General features: G+C 42.3%; 1 protein-coding gene across 1 annotated transcript; it reads right to left on the bottom strand.

The window, feature by feature from the left end:
* Positions 1 to 106: 106 nt before the first annotated feature.
* Positions 107 to 19,453, bottom strand: LOC130293228 (taste receptor type 1 member 3-like). The gene is made up of 6 exons (XM_056541731.1): positions 19,254 to 19,453; positions 16,253 to 16,553; positions 13,809 to 14,603; positions 13,214 to 13,402; positions 5,790 to 5,910; positions 107 to 1,183 (listed from the first exon to the last, which is right to left on the bottom strand). Exons 1-6 carry the CDS (start codon positions 19,451 to 19,453, stop codon positions 267 to 269), a joined length of 2,523 nt encoding a protein of 840 aa, XP_056397706.1. The 3' UTR covers positions 107 to 266.
* Positions 19,454 to 20,435: the final 982 nt, after the last annotated feature.

Genomic DNA, 20,435 nt, shown 5'->3' with positions numbered 1-20,435 from the left:
CTTTCAGTAGTAGATAGGCATCAGCAAGGGTCCCAGCAGTTGAACCACTAGGTATAGAAAAAGTAAGTAATTACAGAAGAAGTGGCACACGGTGACAACCTTTGGGTATACAAATTTTATTTCCTATTGTTGGAGTACCATTTTTTTTAATCAGTTCTGAATAAAAGATCTCTTACATTGTTTGTGGAGTGTGCACTCATTTATTATTAAATCCCTCCACATCTCCATGACTGTCCCAAAGGAGATAAAGAAGTCAGAATGTCTCTCTATTCTGTTGCAGTTTCATCTCGATGGTCTGGAATGTGAGTCCCAAAATATTCACTGCTATTCAGTTCCTTTTTATAGATCAGTAGGTAGCATTTGGGGAAAAACACAGCTGACAAAACCCCCAGACAGCTGCCAAGAATAAAAGTCATCTGAATGAGAGACTTGGAGGCGATGTCTGTGCTGACATAAGTGGGTATGAAAATGATCCAGGCCAGAATGAGAGACAACATCGCCACTGTGATATCTCTTCCCATGTAATACTGGTGCACTGGCTTCTCTGCTAAGAAAGAACATTGGAAGGCCCACAAAACCAGGAGACCATTGTAGGCAAACATCAAGCCAAACTGCAGTAATGGCTCGTATTTACAGCTCACATAAATAGATAAGGAGTTGACATCATAGGAGGCCACCTGTACTGATAAAAGCTGTGAAGATTTCACATACATAGTGCAGAGCAAGACTTGACCTAGGAAGGTTAATAATAAAATGATCCAACTCCCTGTGTGTGTCAACCAGTAGAGTCGTGACTTGCCGGACAGGGTACAGAATAGGATCTGCATGGATTTTACCAGTATGGGACCCAGAAAGGTGGTAAAACTCAAGGAGAGTAGAGGTTGCTGTAGAAGACACATCCAGTCTGTAGGTTTTCCAATATAAAAAAAAATTGACACACACATACACAACAAACCCAACAACGTAATATAACAATGGAAGCCGCCAGAAGCTACATACAGAGGAGTATGTCGGTGCCGAAACATGATCATAGTGACTACCAATATAAGCAATATAATGAGTCCCATAAACCCGAGGAGAGTGATAACGTAATAGTTACTCCATGACAAGTAGAGGTAAGTTGGATGTTGACAGCTTTTGCTCCCTGCTTTGGACCATTCACCAGTAGGGCATGATGTGCATTCTAGAAAAAGTAAAGATAAGTCAGCTTACTATGGGTAGAGTGATCCACAAATGGAATTTTAAGAATATCTCATCTAATAACACAACATAGTTATTCTTTAACCAAATATTGTGTGAACTTTTAATGGGGTTGGTTGTCCTACCTCTACCTATTCTCTCTATATTGACTTTATAAGACTGAATTCCAAATAACTAAAATGCTGCTTGTGCACAGGTAGTGAATGACCAGATGGCCATCTAGCCAACACCTAGATGATCACATCAAATTGTATTGTAATTTGGAGTTGACCTGTGGAGCCTTACAAAAACTTATAGGGAATTTGTCACTGGAATTTGACACTGTTAGGCTAGGTTCACACTACGGAATTTCCACCTGTAATTCCGCTTTGAAATTGCAGGTAGAAATTCTGCTTGCTAAAATGCACAAGCTAGTGAATGGGTTTTCCGTTCACAAATTCACACTACAGAATTTTTAAAGCGGAATTTGTGAACGGAAAATTCGCTTTAAAATATCTGCCTGAAGAATGGTGGGGCTCTTTCTTCAGGGGATATCCTCATGGAACACATTGCAGTCTATTGAGGACTGCAATGTCTGCATGGTCCTAGGGCCGACTGATTTAGTCGGCGCTGGCTGCACTTGGAATTTCCGGGCGAAAATTTTCCGTCTGGAGACTGCACTGTGTGAACCTAGCCTTAGGGTCTATTCACACAGCAGAATTTCCGCTTGTGGATTTCTGCTTGTGGAATTCTGCCTCAAATTAAACCCCATAGACTTCTATGGGATCCCGCACTACTATTCCCACTACTGAATTTCCGCTTGCGGAATTTCGCTAGCGGAAATTCAGAAGTGTGAATGGGAGTGCGGAATCCCATAGAAGTCTAATTCCGCAAGAGGAAATTCTGCCATGTGAATATACCCTTAGGCTAGGTTCAGACTCCGGAATCTCCAGGCAGAAAATTTCCGCCCGGAGATTCCAAGTGCGCGCTGAATCAGTTGGCACTAGGACTGCGCGGACACTGCAATCTCCAATAGACTGCAATGTGTTCCGCGCGGATTTCCGCCTGAAGAAAGAGCACCGCCTTTCTTCAGGTGGAAATTTCTAAGCGGATTTTCTAAGCGGATTTTCCGCTTCACAAATTCCGAAGTGTGAATTTGTGAACGGAAACCCATTCACTACACTAGACATTTTAGCAAGCGGAATTTCGGACGGAAATTTTACGACTGAATTTCTGTCGGAAATTCCGTAGTCTGAACCTAGCCTTAGATAGCTGTTAGGGCAAGGAGACACCTGGTGCCTTTCTTAGACCTGTCAGTGCTTCCAGAATGTAGAAAAAAAGCTTTTTTCTCTGGTGCCAAGTGTCAAAGGGGCGGTACCCAACCCCTGAAATGCATTGGATTTGCTGACATGCCTCCTCTCCCTTTTCCTTCCCTAGCCAAGCCCTGTTACCAAATTTTATGCACACTGTGCCTACAAATTGGGACATACGCGGGGTGATTTCCCCTGCTGTGGGCAGTGGTCCCAGTAACTTACCACGTGCACATCTCATTTTCTGTGAATTCTGTGAGATTTGGACACATGGCTCAGCAATGGGAGATGAGCCTTGACTATAAATGGAACAGGGACAGGGTCAAGGAGACTTTTTAGCCTTCATCTCTTCAGGGGCTTGAGAACGCCTCCTTAACTCTTGGAACCACAGGGGGGGGGGGGGGGGGGAGCATTTTTCTATGTTTTGGCAGCATGGACAGACATATAAAAGCCACATGAACAGCTATCTAACAGTGTCAGCAGTTTGCAACATGTTTCCTTTAACCAGAGATATTGGACAAAAATGTCTTCTAAAAGGTACTCATGGTCATTTTCAGTAATGGTTGTTTTTTCTTGGCTGGCAAGAAAATAAAGTAAAGTTAACAGTCTATTGAATCCATATTTTTCCTGTAGGTAAGGGGCCCACTGCCACATGCCATATGATAGTAGGAAGCTATGGTAGCTAACAATTATTGTTGGATTTTTATAGATATAAAGGGAACCAGGAGGAGCGGAGCAGATTGATTGTCGTAAGAACTTGGATTTTTTTTTTTAAACAGTTGCTTATTGGACTCCTAAGCCTAAAATAGGTAGACATTTTAATCCATAAATTGCAAGTTATAAGGACTCAATCTGCTCGGCTCCTCATGTATATTCAGTATCTCACATAAGTGAGTACCTCCTTACATTTTTATAATATATTTTATTATATCTTTTCATGTGATAAAACTAAAGAAATGACACACTGCAACAATGTAAAGTGGTGAGTGCACAGCCTGTATAACAGTGTTTAATGTTGTGTCCCCTCAAAATAACTCAACACATAGCCACTAATGTCTAAACCTTGGCAACAAAAGTGAGTACACCCCTAATTGGCAATGTCCAAATTGGGCCCAAAGTGTCAATATTTTGTTTGACCACCATTACTTTCCAGCTCTGTCTCAAGCCTAGTTGGTAAGAAGTTTACCAGATCTTTACAGGTGGCCACCGTAGTCTTCTTCCTGACCCTCCACCCCTTCAGCCTCTGCAGCAATGCTGGCAGTACTCATAAGTCAATTTCCCAAAGACAACCTCTGAATATGATGCTGAGCATGTGCACTCAACTTCTTTGGTCGACCGTGCCGAGGCCTGTTATGGATAAAACATGTCCTGTGAAACCGCTGTATGGTCTTGTCCACCGCGCTGCAGCTCAGTCTCAGGGTCTTGGCAATCTTCTTATGGTCTAGGCCATCTTTATGTAAGGAAACACTTCTTTTTTTCAGATCCTCCAAGAGTTTTTTTTACCATGAAGTGCCACATTGAACTTCTAGTGACCAATATTAAAGAGTGATAACACCAAATTTAAGACACCTGCTCCCCATTTTATCCTCCTTACACTAGCCAGTCACATGACATCGGGGAGGGAAAATGGCTAAGTGGGCCCAATTAGGACATTACTCACTGTTGTTGCCAAGGTTAGACATTAATGGCTGTGTGTTGAGTTATTTTTAGGGGTCACAACATTAAACACTTATACAGGCTGTGCAAACACTACTTGTACTACATTGTAGCAGAGTTTTATTTCTTTAGTTTTGTCACATGAAAAGACATAAGAAAATATTTACAAAAATGCGAGGGGTGAACTCATTTATGTGAGATATTGTACATTATTCTAGTAGATTGGAAGCATTTCCATGCTGTTTTCCTTTAAATTGGGCCCTTTTTAATTTTTTCCAAAAGACCCATACAGTATTTTTACACTGGGCCCTCTGCTCCTAGTTCATTTAATCTTACAGGTTATGTTTATCCACCATGTGATTAACTATGTGATTAAATATTGGTTCTGGTTTAGGTTGATATACTGTAAAAAAAAAATAATAATAATAATATTCTATATGTCTTTACAACTTTTGACCTGATTGTCCTTGGCTGCCTATGGCCTTATGGCCTCCAATGACCCATACTGAAGCCATTGGGACTCTAAATGCCACCATATGTTACCTCCAAAACACAAATCCAAAAGGACATAAGGGTAGGGTCACTTGGGAGCGCATCTGCAGCATATTTGATGCTGTGGATGCGCTGCCGGCAGCCACAGAGCCCCAGCAGAGCAAGCTCCCTCGTGACTGCCTGCAGGAAATCTGCAGATATGAGCGAACACACAGAGCATCCGCAGCACAGCATATTTGATGTCAGATATGCTGCAGATGCGCTCCCATGTGAACCTACCCTTAGGATCTATTCACATGGCAGAATTTCCGCTTGCTTGTGAATGGGAGTGTGTAATCCGATCGAAGTCTATGGGTTTTAATTTGAAGCGGAATTCCACAAGCGGAAATTCTACTGTGTGAATAGACCCTTAGAGGAAAAATGACCAGGCCAGCAATGAGTCAATAAAGTCAATCAATCAATGGAAAATTTTTGGAAAGAGCTTAAAGGGGTACTTCGGTGGTAAACAATTTTTTTTAATCAACTGGTTCCAGAAAGTTAAACAGATTTGTAAATTACTTCTATAAAAAAAATCTTCACCCTTAAAAAATCTGGAGCTGCTGTATGCTCCAGAGAAAATTCTTTTCTTTTTGAATTTCTTTTCTGTCTGACCACAGTGATCTCTGCTGACACCTCTGTCCATGTAAGGAACTGTCCAGAGTAGAAACAAATCCCCATAGCAAACCCATCCTGCTCTGGACAGTTCCTGAAACAAACAGAGGTGTCAGCAGAGAGCACTGTGGTCAGACAGAAAAGATATTCAAAAAGAAAAAACTTAATCTGTAGCATACAGAAGCTAATAAGTACTGGAAGGGTTAAGATTTTTAAACAGAAGTAATTTACAAATCTGTTTAACTTTCTGGCACCAGTTGGTTAAAAAAAAAAAATAGTTTTCCACCGGAATACTCTTTTAAATTTGCTGATATTGGGAAAAGAAACCCCACAAATATTCAGGAGGTTCAAAGTTGGTCCTTATCGACTTTTTTTCCCGGAAGGTATTGGATTTTTATACTACACAACTGTCAAGGTTGGGAATGTCGACCACAAGTGTTTGTCATGAGACTTCAATGTTAACAATAGACAGAGAACTAAAGATAAAAATAGAATGGCAACCTGTAGAATTCACGTAGGTTCCCTCAGGGCACGTGACACACTTGAAGCAGCAAGTTTTGAAATCCTTGAACACTTTGACTTGACCCTCGGAGCATTGCCTGGAGCAGGTGGACTCAGGAACCTGTGAAGATATAGACATCTACAATTGTATTCAGTAAGAATTCACTTTGAAGAACAGTTCCCGATCCCGGTTCCTCTGAATCTAAGGGATAGTACACAAGTTTTGGAGGTGCGGACAATCAGCCTATCCAGTATAGAAAATATATAGATAAAAAAATTAGATTTAAAGTCCTGTTAGATCCACCAAACCAGGACAAAGGGCATTCTGGTGTCATTCTACTTCTACGTCTTAGGCTGCTTTTACACTATAGAATTCTCCGTTTTAAAGATCTGTTATAATGACCCGTTAACAAAACCATTAAACGACCATTACAAAATCCCATTGTGGTCTATGGGATTTTTACATTACCCATTTGTTTTAACCCGTCATAGCCCGTTATTAAAAGGGGTACTCCCACCCTAGACATCTTATCCCCTATCCAAAGGATAGGGGATAAGATGTCTGATCGCGGGGGTCCCGCCGCTGGGGACCCCCGCATTATTGCATGCGGCACCCACCTGTTGTTTCACCGGAACTGCTGGAGGGTCTGAGTTGCGACTACGGGAACGGAAGTTCGTGACGTCAGGACTCCGCCCCCGTTTGACGTCACGCCTGTCCCCTCAATGCAAGTCTATGAGAGGGGGCGTGATGTCTAGGGTGGGAGTACCCCTTTAATAACGGGCATTATTTTGTGAAAGAAGAAAGCAACGGGAGAAATAGTGCATGCATTATTTCTCCCATTACCTCTCCCATCACAAAATAACATCCGTTATCAATAATGGGCAATGACGGGTTAAATCGGATAATGTAAAAATCCCATAGACTATATTGGGATTTTGTAACGTCCATTTAACGGACATTTTTAATGGTTTTATTAACGGGTCATTATAACAGATCTTTAAAACGGAGAATTCTATAGTGTGAAAGCAACCAAACTTAAAGAACCCAAGAATCCATCCCGTCCTGATCTCCCCAATCGTGACCTCTGCAGAACACTCTTTGCATTGTAAATATTTAGATGCTTTGCATTAAAGAGGCAAAGCTTTATATGTGTGCTCGGGACATTCTTGCATAAATATTTCAATAAACTGAATGAATATATAATGCAAGGATACCATGATCTGCGCTGAGACACGGGTTTGCTGTTGCCGCTGTCATTTTTTTTTTTCTCTCGTTGAATGTTGATTTCTGTTGCAGTGTTTTTGCATTATTGATTCTCGCAGGCAATGTTAGCAGATAGCACTACATTTACTTTAGAGCTGTATTCTGCAGCTTACTGACTTCAACCTCTGACTGTTCTCACTACGGGAGGGAGTTTAGAACTACTGCTAGCACAGCACATATTCTGGACCATTGGCCTTTATAATGATAATGAATTATCCCAACAATGATGGACCAGTCAGTCTGCATACCTGTAGATATGAGGTTCAGCTTACAATAGGATGACCTCATTTATAATATATAACATTCCACTGGTGCAACGCACGCAACACCAGGGCTGCCGGGCAGTGGTGGTGAATCTGCTGGCTTGCTTTCCATTTGGCATAAGGTTAAACAAAGGAGCAGCATCTAAGGGCCCCTAGTTCCTTATAGGGATATGGGGGAGATTTATCAAAACCTGTCCAGAGGAAAAGTTGCTGAGTTGCCCATAGCAACCAATCAGATCGCTTCTTTCATTTTTCAGAGGCCTTTTCAGAAATGAAAGAAGAGATCTGATTGGTTGCTATGGGCAACTCAGCCACATTTCCTCTGGACAGGTTTGTCTACAATAACAATGTATTCTTGCTTGGTATCACAGAAGCAGACAAAGGTCAACAACACAGGTAACAGGCAGAAGGTCAGGGCTGGTCAGGGCACCAGTCAGGTCAGAACAGGGAAATACTTTAAAAATTAACATTTGGCACATATCTGGGTCATCGGAACCTTATTATTCAACCAGGAATTGGGCAATTGCCTCAGACCTTTGACCTGTGCTCTGGATCTCCAGAGAAACATCACCTGTTTATGTGCAAGTTTATATTGTGTAGGGGCACAATACTGGCTTCATACTTTTTGGGGCCAGAAAGGAGTATTACTAATAATAAAAAAAAATTCAAAATTATTGACATCTCTTCTCCACCTCAGACCAGGCACAGTTTATACGCATCAAGCCACAGGTAAAGAGATTCATTTTTATTTATTTTTTAGCAAAAGGAATGAAGAAGCAAGCTTGGACATTTGTATGAATTTTGCACAAAAAGTGCATGCGCAACAACAGTGGGGAAAAAAAAAAGCCCCAAATAATTTTAAAAAGTAGAGGCTCTATTTTTTTGTGCAGTATAAAAAGGTAGCACTTTTACTTTGTGGAGCTGAAAGCTGTACTCCACTGGAAAATATATATTTTTTTAAATCATCTAGTGCCAGAAAGCTATACAGATTTTTAAATTACTTCTATTAAAAAATCTGTATCCTTCCAGTACTTATCAGCTGCTGTATACTAGAGAGAACGTTATTTTCTTTCTCTCTTACCACAGTGCTCTCTGCTGACATCTCTGCCCATGTCAGGAACTGTCCAGAGTAGGGTAAGTTTGCTATGGGGATTTTCTCCCACTCTGGACAGTTCCTCAAATGGACTTAGGTGTCAGCAGAGAACCCTGTGATCAGACAGAAAGGAAATTCAAAAAGAAAAGAACTTCCTGTGGAGCATACAGCAGCTTAAAAGTACTGGAAGGATTACGATTTTTTTAATAGAAGTAATTTACAAATCTGTTTAACTATCTGGCACCAGTTGATTTAAAAAATGTTTTCCAGTGGAGTAACCCTTTTAAAATAAAGTACTTTTACTGTGACACTATTACTATTTGGGGTACTATTTGGTGTACTGTTTGGGGTACTGAACTTGTATCTACCTCTATATGGTCATTGTATGGGGGTTACATTGGTCTTTATATACTAGGTTGTATTTAATAACAGTTTATAGTAGTTTAACCCCTTCCCACTACCAGACGTATGTATACGTCTTTGCAGCTGACATGTTCCTGCTACAGGACGTATGAATACATTCTGCTGTTCTCCTGTGCTGCCATGAACAGTACCAGAGCTTGATGGCAAAATTTGTCTGTCAATCACAGACGCAATCGGGCCGCAACTGCTGAGGCCGAGATTGCGACGTTCTTGGCAGTGCTAACCCTATAGATACCCTGATCAGTCCTGATCACAGCATCTAAAAGATTGACAGGGGAAGAGGGCTCCCCTTGTCTACCATATGCGACCCCCTAATGCGCTCATAGCGTCCCCATAGATGCCATGGCAGCCAAAGCTGATGGCCTCCGTCTGCCAAGTACAGCAGCTGTGAGGTCCAGCCATAGGCTAAATAGCACAGGCTGAGTGTCAGGTAATCCTGACAATTATGCTCTGCTGCAGTACAGATGCACAATATAACCTGTGAAAAGTATAAAGATTAAAGGGGTACTCCGCTGCCCTGCTTCCGGAGCTCCGCTCCCCAGCGTCCGGAAGTTCATTGTTCCGAACACTGTGTGCAGGCTTCCACGTTCAGGGCTGCCCCCTCGTGACGTCACACCCTCCCCCCTCAACGAAAGTCTATGGGAAAGGGGCATGACGGCCGCCGCACCCCCTTCCCATAGACTTTCGTTGAGGGGGCAGGCATGATGTCACGAGGGGGCGGGCATGACGTCACGGGGGGCGGCCCTGAACGCGGAAGCCCGCACACAGCGTATAAATAATAAATAAATGCCCCTTTCCCAATAAAGCTCTGTATTACCCCCCCCCCCCCTCAAATAAAAAAACAAAACTATACATAATAGGAATTGCTACATCCATAATGACTATAAAACTATAATGCTAATTATTGTGCAGGGTGAACACCATAAAAAAAAAAAATCTAATTTTGGTTCAAAAAGCATAATATAAATGATCAAAAGGTAGCATGTATTGAAAACAAATTATACCATTAAAAAGTACAGCTAATCCCTCAAAAAATTATCCCTCACAAAGGTTATGGCTGTTGGAACATGACAACACAAAAAAGGGAAAATACATTAAAGGAGTACTCCGCCCCTGGCATCTTATCCCCTATCCAAAGGATAGGGGATAAGATGTCAGATCGCCGCGGTCCCGCTGCTGGGGACCCCGGGGATCGCCGCTGCGGCACCCCGCCATCATTACTGCGCAGAGCGAGTTCGCTCTGTGCGTAATGACGGGCGATACAGGGGCCGGAGCAGCGTGACGTCATGGCTCCACCCCTCATGACATCACGGCCCGTCCCCTTAATGCAAGTCTATGGCAGGGGGCGTGACGACTGCCACCCCCTCCCATAGACTTGTATCAACGGGGGCGGGCCGTGACATCAGGAGGGGCGGAGCCGTGACGTAACGATGCTCCGGCCCCTGTATTGCCTGTCATTACGTGCAGAGCGATCTCGCTCTGCGCAGTAATGATGGCGGGGTGCTGCAGCGCCGATCCCCAGGGTCCCCTGCAGCGGGACCCCGGCGATCTGACATCTTATCCCCTATCCTTTTGGATAGGGGATAAGATGTCTAGGGGCGGAGTACCCCTTTAATTGTGTTGTGAAAAGGAAAAAGAGCTTACATAAATAAATTTATAAATTATAAATTTGGTATTGCCATAATCGTACCGATCCACATAATAAATATAAAACTATTTTTATCGCACAGTGAAAGCCATAACAAAATAATAAAAAAAAGTTTTCCACAAGTTTGGAGTTTTTCACAAAAATGCACTGCATGTGTCAACCAAGATTTACCACTAATAAAAAGTTCATTATGTCATATAAAAACAATCTCAAAGTCGCTTTGCTCAGTAAAAGCATTGTAAAGTTATTACCACTTAAAGGGGTTCTCCGCCCCTAGACATCTTATCCCCTATCCAATGGATAGGGGATAAGATGTCAGATTGCCGTGGTCCTATACAGGGTCAATACAGGGCCGGAGCATTGTTACATCACGGCCCGCCCCCTCAATAAAAGTCTATGGGAGGGGCGTGGCGGTCGTCACGCCCCCGCCATAGACTTGCATTATGGGGGCGGGTCGTGATGTCACGAGGGACGGAGCCATGACGTCACTCTGCTCTGTCCCCTGTATCGCCCATCATTAAGCACAGAGCTAACACGCTCCGAGCAGTAGCGATCCCGAGGGTCCCCAGCAGCAGGACCACGGCGATCTGACATCTTATCCCCCAGATGTCTAGGGGTGGAGTACCCCTTTAAAGATGCACCATCTTTATATCTGAATTTGCTTATTTTGCATCCTGCAAAATGAATAAAAGAATAGTTACTTTATCTGTATTACTATCAGTGACTACAGAGATCTTTTTCTTTAAAAGAACTGTCCATAGAATCTTAATTGTTAGTGGTCGAGGAATGCTACAGGCAACAATATACCTCCTTACCTATGACCAGAGACTAGTCTGATCTTGTGATAGGTCAGAGCTGTATAAAATAAATACATTTGCTCTGGTTGCATGGGATACCCTCTCTGGCCTGTGCATGACAGTGTTTTCCAACCAAGGTACCTCCAGCTGTTGCAAAACTACAACTCCCAGCATGCCCGGCCTGTCCGGGCATGCTGGGAATTGTGGTTTTGCAACAGCTGGAGGAGCCCTGTTGGGAAACACTGGTGTATGAGCTAGCCCCAGCTCCGTTGCCTCCAGAGTAAATGAATATGAATATCTACATACATTAAAAATAATTTATAGCAGCAAGCCCTGGTAACACAATGGGATTATGCCATATTTGGTTACTTCAGCATAGTCATTTGCTATAGTCGTGAAATCTGGAATTTTAACAGAATAGCTCCACCTTGTGGTTTTAACGGAGATATGTTAAACATTTGTACCTTTTTATCAGGCCCTGAAATTTTTGATTTACTTTGGGGTCACTTATCAAACATTATGTTTATCATGTATTATGTATGTTTTATTGGTAATGTTTTTTGTTTAACCCCTTAGTAACGCAGCAATTTATTATTTTTTGCATTTAAATCTGTTCCTAATAGCCTTCCTTAACTCTTTCATTCATTGGGGAAAGGGTGGTGATTCAAATGTTTAATATGGAAGGAGTTAATTTATTAAGGGGTTAACTTATAAGGGGGCTTTTTATGAGCCATCAATAGATGGCTCCCACAGATCAATGCATAACAAATGTCCTGCATTGATCAGTGAGATCTGCACTCTATTAGTAGAGCCTTTCCTAGACAAGCTCTATTAATAGAAGATCCCAAGCGGCCACAGAAGGCCAGATAAGTTCTGTAGCTGCCTTGACAATGGATCATCCCTCCTCTGATCAACCTGTGTAGGGAGCATTTAAATTACCCTTTAGATGCTGATGTCAGCTTTGACAGAGGTGATCTAAAGTGTTAATAGCTGACAGTGGCGATTGCTGCATGCTGGCCTCTGAATACTAAAATAATCTGGGGGCTGAGCAGGATGACGGATAACGTTCCTGCTCCAAACCTGATGACCCCATCCCCACCCCCAAGGAGGTATCGAAGTGTCCTTTGAAGTGAAGGGGTTAAAGCATTAGGCTCACAAAGTGCATTTTGAGGCTTATTTTGAGAGTTTGAATGCTCAGAAAACATGGGTGGACATTCTGCACATTTAAGTAATCCGAGTGGTCCTAGCGGGCACTAGGACTGCTTGGAAATGCGCTGTCTCATAGATGGCAATGCCTTTTTGAGCAGTATCCGCAGTAAGAATAGACATTTCTATTCTTTTTACGGGTGCCTGGATCAGTATTTCCACAGCAGAAACATCTTCAGCGGAAATTCCACCGTGTGAACAGTGCAGTAGAATCCCATTAATACCAATGGGATGTCAGTATGGAATAAACATACTGTTTTCTTAAACAGTACCTGTCTTAAACAGTACCTGTATTCCCTAACTACTCTTAACACCCCTTCTGCCCTTAAAAATGTTTTCCGAACTTTAAAAAGCTCTGTATCTTTCCTTTCCCCCTGCTCACATTGTGTGAGCTCCCGGCAGAAGAAAGTGGGCGTTCCCCAGCAGATGCAACGTCACTGAAGCCTGCGAGAGCTTTGCCTTGCCATGCCCCGCACACACTTCTGCAAGTCCGGGAGGAGACCAAACTAACTGACTTGCGCAGGGAACAGAACAGAGCCATCTAGTGGCTGTTTTTTTCAATCACATTAAAAACATATAAAGGGTCAGAATCTCAACAGCAAGTGAAAAACAAAGTTTCTTATAATTACATATATTAAAAGTTTATTTTGGTGACAGGTATCCTATAAGGCTCTGCACTCAGGCTAGAATTTAGCATTTGTCTCTACAGAACATGAACAATCTCTTGTACCTTTGTACTGTGCCATGTAATCTGGGATCTTTTCAATGTCATTTTCTCCTGGAATGTTCCCACTGTCAAGAATGGGCTCTTCTTTTTATATATCCAGGTTAGTATATTATAGCCAATATTTGGGTTACCGTAGCTGTCTAACATGATATTGTCCACTGTGATGTTCCCATATTTAAGTTCCTGAAGAAGCTTTAAGGAAAACAAAGTTTAAAAAAGATTATGCCAAGTAATTTGATGGTCACTTTAAACATAAATCAATAACCATATTAATGTAATGATAACCCTTGTAGAGAATTCCAAATTAATATAGTGGAGTAACACAGAGTAAAACCAAATATGGTTTCTATCTCCACAACATTACTTCCTGCTGAAGGTGCGTACAGTAAAGTGGGTCCCCAGGGGAGTTAAAGATAATATCTAGTGTCCAATGCTGGGGCGAAGTTGATAGACCTTCACCTATGTCAATACCACAAGTCAATGTCCATTGATCCTAGAAAATTAATGAAAGTCAGTGATGCTAATAGCTAAAGATCAAAGTGCACTCTGTAAAATGCCCCATGGGACAGATTAGTTTTTCAATAAACCTAGTACTTACTTGCCATGGAAGGATATTGGAAACTTGCAGATTACACATTGGAGTACACATGATATTGTGTATAGCTTGAGCTATGAAGTATACGGCAGTATATACATGGTAGGCTAGCGCTAGTATTGACGGTTCTTGCAGCATTGTTATGTTCCCTGTGGTTAGCATGCTACATGACTGGCATTGTTCTTGCAGGTCCTGGGTATACTGAGAAGTGCCTAAATTTGCAGAACTGGAATTTAAGAGAAGATGCCTTTCTTGTTCTATCTGATTTAATATATTAAATACATAGTCCTGAAATCCCAATACTGTTTTACTTTCCACACTGAAACCAATGACTGTGCCGATGGATTGAAGGCCTGGCATTTGCTGTATAGTTAGAGCTTGTGACCACGTTGGACTTGCAATCCAGACCATTTTCTGCTGGGTCCCGATGACCACTTTAAGAAAAGCCTGAGCTTCTGGTAGAGTGGAGAACACAATGGTGACATTGACCCCAGTATTCTGGAGATCACTTAGTATTTTTTGTACAGACGTGTTGAAGTTGGGGTCACTAATATTCTCTGGGATGTAGGCTTGATAAGCAATGCAGATGCCATTTTGGGAAGCTGAAGTTGTAAACTGGAAAAGTCCTTGTACTCCATATCCATTCCTGCTGGCTATTATTGATATCCAGTTCCACTGAAATTCCTTAAGTAGCTGCACCATTCCTTGCACTAGTTTTTGATCACTTGGAACAGTGCGCATAAATGATAGGAACGTGGACTTGTCACTTAAAAGTTCACTGGAAGCCCAATAGCTGATCTGATAAAATAAGAAAAGGCATGAATAGGTCACTACAAGGTTGAGTTATATCGTTTTTGCAGCAACTAAAGTCTCTTTTAGATTGGTTGATGGGAGCAGGATAATAGGTGCCAATCTCTGCACTAGGCACTCATCTACAGAGCCATCACATGACTCGATTATTGGTGCAGCCCTTTAAATTCGTCATTGTCAGACACACTTCCCCTGTTTACACAGGACAATGTGCGGCCAATACACAAAAGAGCTGATCAACTGTGGTATGAGCATTTTTTTGTTTGGTCGGCTGATCAGTGGCCTTTTTACACTGACCGGCTATTGGGAATAAACGTTCCTAAGAAAGGGGTAAAAGGGCCTTAATTCTGAAGGAAATAAACCACATAATCTGGAAATGTAACCTGATTTCAAGTTGCTCTATAAACATTTTGTTTTTATGATTAGAAACACATTATTGACCAGGATAGGGAATAGGCCCAAAGGTTTAGGCCCATTATTCAATTTTAATATTTGCTATGTGGCTTCATTCTTCAATGGATGTTTCTAAGACAGCAGAACTGTAGAACATGATGGTTGGGGTCCTAATACAAAAATTATATATCAATGAGCTGTCAGTGACCCTGTCACGGTGAACAAGCAGTCCAACCTACCAGCACCATGTTAAAAAGGAGGAGATGCTGAGAAGATTGATATATAGATTTGTGGGAAAAGATTCAGTATAACATATTCTTTTTCATTTAATCATCTGCTCATTCTGGGCTTAGGAGTCCAGTAGGTGGTCCTAATAAAAGGGGTACTCCAATGAACAAGTGTTCAGAACATTTTGTTTAGAACTCTGGGGGCGGGCTGCGGGGGTCGTGATGTCATGGCCACGCCCCTCAATGCATGTCTATGGGAGGGGGCATGGCAGCCGCCACGCCCCCTCCCATAGACATGCATTGAGGGGGCGTGGCCATTACATCATGACCCCCGCAGCCGGCACCAATCATTCGAAAAAAAATGTTCCGAAAGCTGGGGCAGTGGAGTACCCCTTTAATTTCAGATAGTGAAGGCACACTGATACAGAAAAGGTGGTCAGCACTACCCACTCGACACCTAAGCCCAGAATGAGCAGAGGTTTAAAGGGGTACTCCGCCCCTAGCATCTTATCCCCTATCCAAAGGATAGGGGATAAGATGTCAGATTGCCGGGGTCTCGCTGCTGGGGACCCCGGGGATCGCTGCTGCAGCACCCCGCTATCATTACTGCGCAGAGCGAGACGTCACAGCGTCACGGCCCGCCCCCGTCAATTCAAGTCTATGGGAGGGGGCGTGGCAGTCGTCACGCACCCTGCCATAGACTTGAATTAAGGGGACGGGCCGTGATGTCATGAGGGGCGGAGCTATGACGTCAAGCTGCTCTGGCCCCTGTATCGCCCATCATTACGCACAGAGCGAACTCGCTCTGTGCAGTAATAATGGAGGAGTGCCGCAGCGGCAATCCCGGGGGTCCCCAGCAGCGGGACCGCGGCGATCTAACATCTTATCCCCTATCCTTTGGATAGGGGATAAGATGCTAGGGGCGGAGTACCCCTTTAAATGTACCCCTTTAAAATGTTCTCCATGAATCCAACTATAAAGAATAGGAAATAAAAGTATCAGATGATCTGTACCTACCTGTGGCAAGTGAAAAAAGCTGAACATTTTCCCAGTGGCCATGGCCATGTCTGATGAGGATGGTCCCACCACTGCCACCACCTCTGTCTTGTAATCAGTATAATTACAAAGGACCTGGATCACAGATTCCTCTCTTTCAGTGAGGAACCTCAAGGATGCTTGTTGGATGACTTTTACATCATAACAGGTGTCATAGATGTCATACCCCAGACTGACATTGGGCAGAAGCGTGCTGCTGTTATTAATTTCATCTACTGCAAACTTCATAGCCAGAAGTGCCATGAATTCATTGGGATTAAAGCTGTGAAAAGAATCATGGAGAGAAGGACATATAGTGTCATGGCATTCCTAGACTCTGATTTATTACAAATAGTGCCCTATCCCAATGTGCCCCATACAGCGAGTTGTGCCCCCAAGATACTACACCAATCCTAACAGAGTAAAACTAGAATGCAAAATGAATGAAAAATAAATAAGTGACCCTCTGGGTTCCATATGGAAATCTAGTGGAATAGGACTAGAATATTATTATATTGTTAGGAGTATAGTGTAAGACTTGAAATCCCAATTTAAAGAGTACCTGTCAGAGCCCACACAAATATAATATGTTACTCAGAACCTAATCCTGACCATGTACATCTAATTTATGCCTCTATCACCTATATTTATTATAAAAATACCTCTTTTCAATAGCTCACAGTGTTAGAAATCCTCTCAGGGGAAGGGGGAATGTCCTTCCCTTGTGGTGGTGGGAGGTGATTGGTGTGTGGGAGAATGGGACGTTACCCTCCTTGTGGTGGTGGGAGGTGATTGGTGCGTCTGTTCATGCAGCCTTGTCCATGAGTCATCTCCTGTCCATGGGCTAAAAGCAGCACCTCTGGGTGCAAGACACTCTCCGAATGGAATCAAGTAGAATTATGTATTTAAAATTAGAAATTCTTTTATTTAAATATAACACCAATGACGCGTTTCGCGTATGCACCCTTCCTCAGTTTGGCATTAATCAAGATGGCAATCTGAGGAAGGGTGCATACCCGAAACGTATCATTGGTGTTATATTTAAATAAAAGAATTTTAATTTTAAATACATCATTCTACTTGATTCCATTCCGAGAGCGTCTTGCGCCTAGAGGGGAATTTTTCTACTGCTTTTAGCCTATTACTTGTGGGCGGACGCCAGCCCTTATCCACCTTCCCACGGCTTTGCAAACTCCTCCAGGGAATCTACAGAACGTCTTTACCCACTGTTTTGGGTTATATGTGCATATCCTTTGCGCTCCAGGTGAGCACATACCATCCACCTTTTCCATCTAAATTATTAGTGATAATGCGCTAGGCGCCTTGTGTGGTCTCCCTTTTTCTTTCCTTGATCTCTTGTCCATGACTCATGGACAAGTGTGATGCTGCTGCAGGACTAGTTAGTGTTCTAGTGGTGGGATTTTCAGGAGCCATTTCGTTGTCTTTAATTTTCATCAGTAACAACATATAAAAAGATCTGACAGTGCCCATTTAAAGAATCACCCATGTCTCATCCATATTATTGGTGGTGCTGTGTGTAGACAAGTGCTAGTGTAACAGAGCATAAGCTGGTGATATTACAAAAGATAATTGACCTTCAAAAAGTATTTAATCAAAATATACATGTTCCCTCCTTAATGGCTGGTCAACCTTTTTATTGTAATATTTTTTTTTTTATTATGCACACATCACATCAATAAACCGTATTTTGGCTCCATGCACACAATAAGATCAAGTGTAATACCTTTCCTGCTAGTTGGCGGTGTAGGAGACCACCAAAGCAGGAAGGGGAACCACACAGCGAGGCATGTGTTCTAGGGATGGCTGTGGAGAGCAACAGCAGCTGTCCCTGAAGTGACCTGATCCTGCTGGATCTGGCCCTAAGGTCCGGGTAGAGTAAGAGCCGAGGTGCAAAAGTGCCCTGGGAGTGGTGACCCCAGGATGCCGGAATTCACTTGGAAGTTCGTTGCCCCACTTAAAAGATGGCACATAGCACACACTTTTTCTCTCACTCTTCTGGGCACTCACCCTTTGTATGCTGGCCTTCTGGCTAGGATCAGGGAATTTTTATAGATCCGACCGGATGTCTGGGCAGTATCACACTGCATACATCCACTTTTTTTTTTTCAATGTATTCACGTTTTGTGTTCTTTTTTCATCACAAGGACTGGTCAGGGTATGGTAACCCTTCTGGGTGTCCCTCCTGCCGGTCTAGGGGAGGTGTCTGTGGCCATTAGGTTCTTTACCTCCTTGCTATGCCCCGGGCATCCTTGCTTCAGCAGGGGTGCCAAGCCGGTTTTACTGGTTCCTTGGTGACAACTTTGTTTTTGCCCGGTTGTTCGCCAGGTGCACTTTCAGTCCCTGAAACATTGTACCTGGAGCCTTGTTTAGGCCCGATGGTGAAGGGTTTGATTTATTAGGGGGGCCTCTCTCCTTTCGGAGAAGAGCTTGCGATAGACTGTATCCTCATGCACTGTTCTTTGTGTGAACACATGTACTTGGGCGAATTGAGAGCAAATACCTCGGCTCTTAAAAATAAATAAATGAGTAGCTTCTTCAAAAGGGGACATTGTACCTGGAACCTTGCAGGTGTATTTTGGCCCGGAGGTGAAGGGTTTTGGTTGACTTGGGTGACTTGAGAGCATGTACCTTTGCTCTTAAAAATATGAGTATATTAAAGGGGAACTTGCTGCAGTTCTACTTTAGAGAGGTTATATTAGATTAGAAAGTAAATGGGGCTGAACTGCAATATTAGACACAGCTCATAGACAAGAATCAGAACTGAGATACCACAGATGGTAATGAATAACCAGATAGAAAATGTTTAAGTCAGTTTACAAGTGCTGATATATAATGAGAGCTTAAAATATAATAATAAAATAAACCAGATATATATATATATATATATATATATATATATATATATATATATATGTATTATACAGGCTATTGCATTCTTGCACATAAAAATAATTAATCTTACTGTTTGCATTGCATGGTTTCATTCCCCTTCCAGTTGCCTGATGCATCAGCCTCATTATGAAGAGCAAAAAGGCCGCCCAGTTTAAAGTCGCCAGGTAAACTAAAAAATGTCACATTGGTCGAGGTTTCTTTCTTTGTCAGAGCCAACGCCGGCAAACAATTAACAACTGATACAATGGTAACAAGAGAAAATCCCGACATCTCCACCAGGAGCCCCATTCATGTGTGCGGTGAGCCATTGGTTTTACTGGAAATGTAGATTGCGTGATTATAGAGGACATGAAAATAAGTCACTATTTGCTCTTGTGTATTTGTGTACTGCACTCTGCTCCGCAGCTGGTGACAATGTTCAAATAGATATTTCTCAAATATGTGACTTGCTAATGATGTACATGGCTTCTGTTTTAAGATCACCTGGTTATTTCTAAAGCTTAAAATGCATCACTTTATTTCATAACTTGCTTTCCCAACCCCTAAGCTAAAATGGAAAACATTTTTTTTATCAACTGGTATCAGAAAGTTAAACAGATTTTGTAATTTACTTCTATTAAAAAATCTTAATCTTCCAGTATTTATCAGCTGCTGTTATGATTCATAGGAAGTTCTTTTCTTTTTGAATTTCCTTTCTGCCTGACCACAGTGCTCTCTGCTGACACCTCTGTCCATTTTAGGAACTGTCCTGAGCAGATGAGTTTTTTTTTATGGGGATTTGCTCCTTCTCTGGACAGTTCCTAAAATGGACAAAGGTGTCAGCAGAGAGCACTGTGGTCAGACAGAAATGAAATTCAAAAAGAAAACAACTTCCTGTGGAGCTTACAGCAGCTGATAGCAACTAGAAGGATTAAGATTTTTTAATAGAAGTAATTTACAAATCTTTTTAACTTTCTGGCACCAGTTGATTTAAGAAAAAAATGTTCTAGTGGAGTACCCCTTTAAGGGTCTAGTATAGTAACATGAACCAGTGGTGCTGAGAAGGGATGCAATGTCTTTACACCATAACCTGGAATTCTACATCATGCATTATAAAATATTCACAAACATTTGATTAGAGAGTGGCTGTGAGGTCCACACAAGTTTGATGTCAGCATTAGGGAAACCTCTGCAATAATCTATGGTCTACTGGGATAGGGGAGCCCATGACCATCTGGGTAGATATACTTTATTCTTGTCACGCTAAAGCCAG

The sequence above is a fragment of the Hyla sarda genome, chromosome 10 (assembly GCF_029499605.1).
Source record: "Hyla sarda isolate aHylSar1 chromosome 10, aHylSar1.hap1, whole genome shotgun sequence".
Lineage (NCBI taxonomy): Eukaryota > Metazoa > Chordata > Amphibia > Anura > Hylidae > Hyla > Hyla sarda.
The sequence above is the reverse complement of the archived record's forward strand: the minus strand, read 5'-3'. Positions and strand labels throughout refer to the sequence as shown.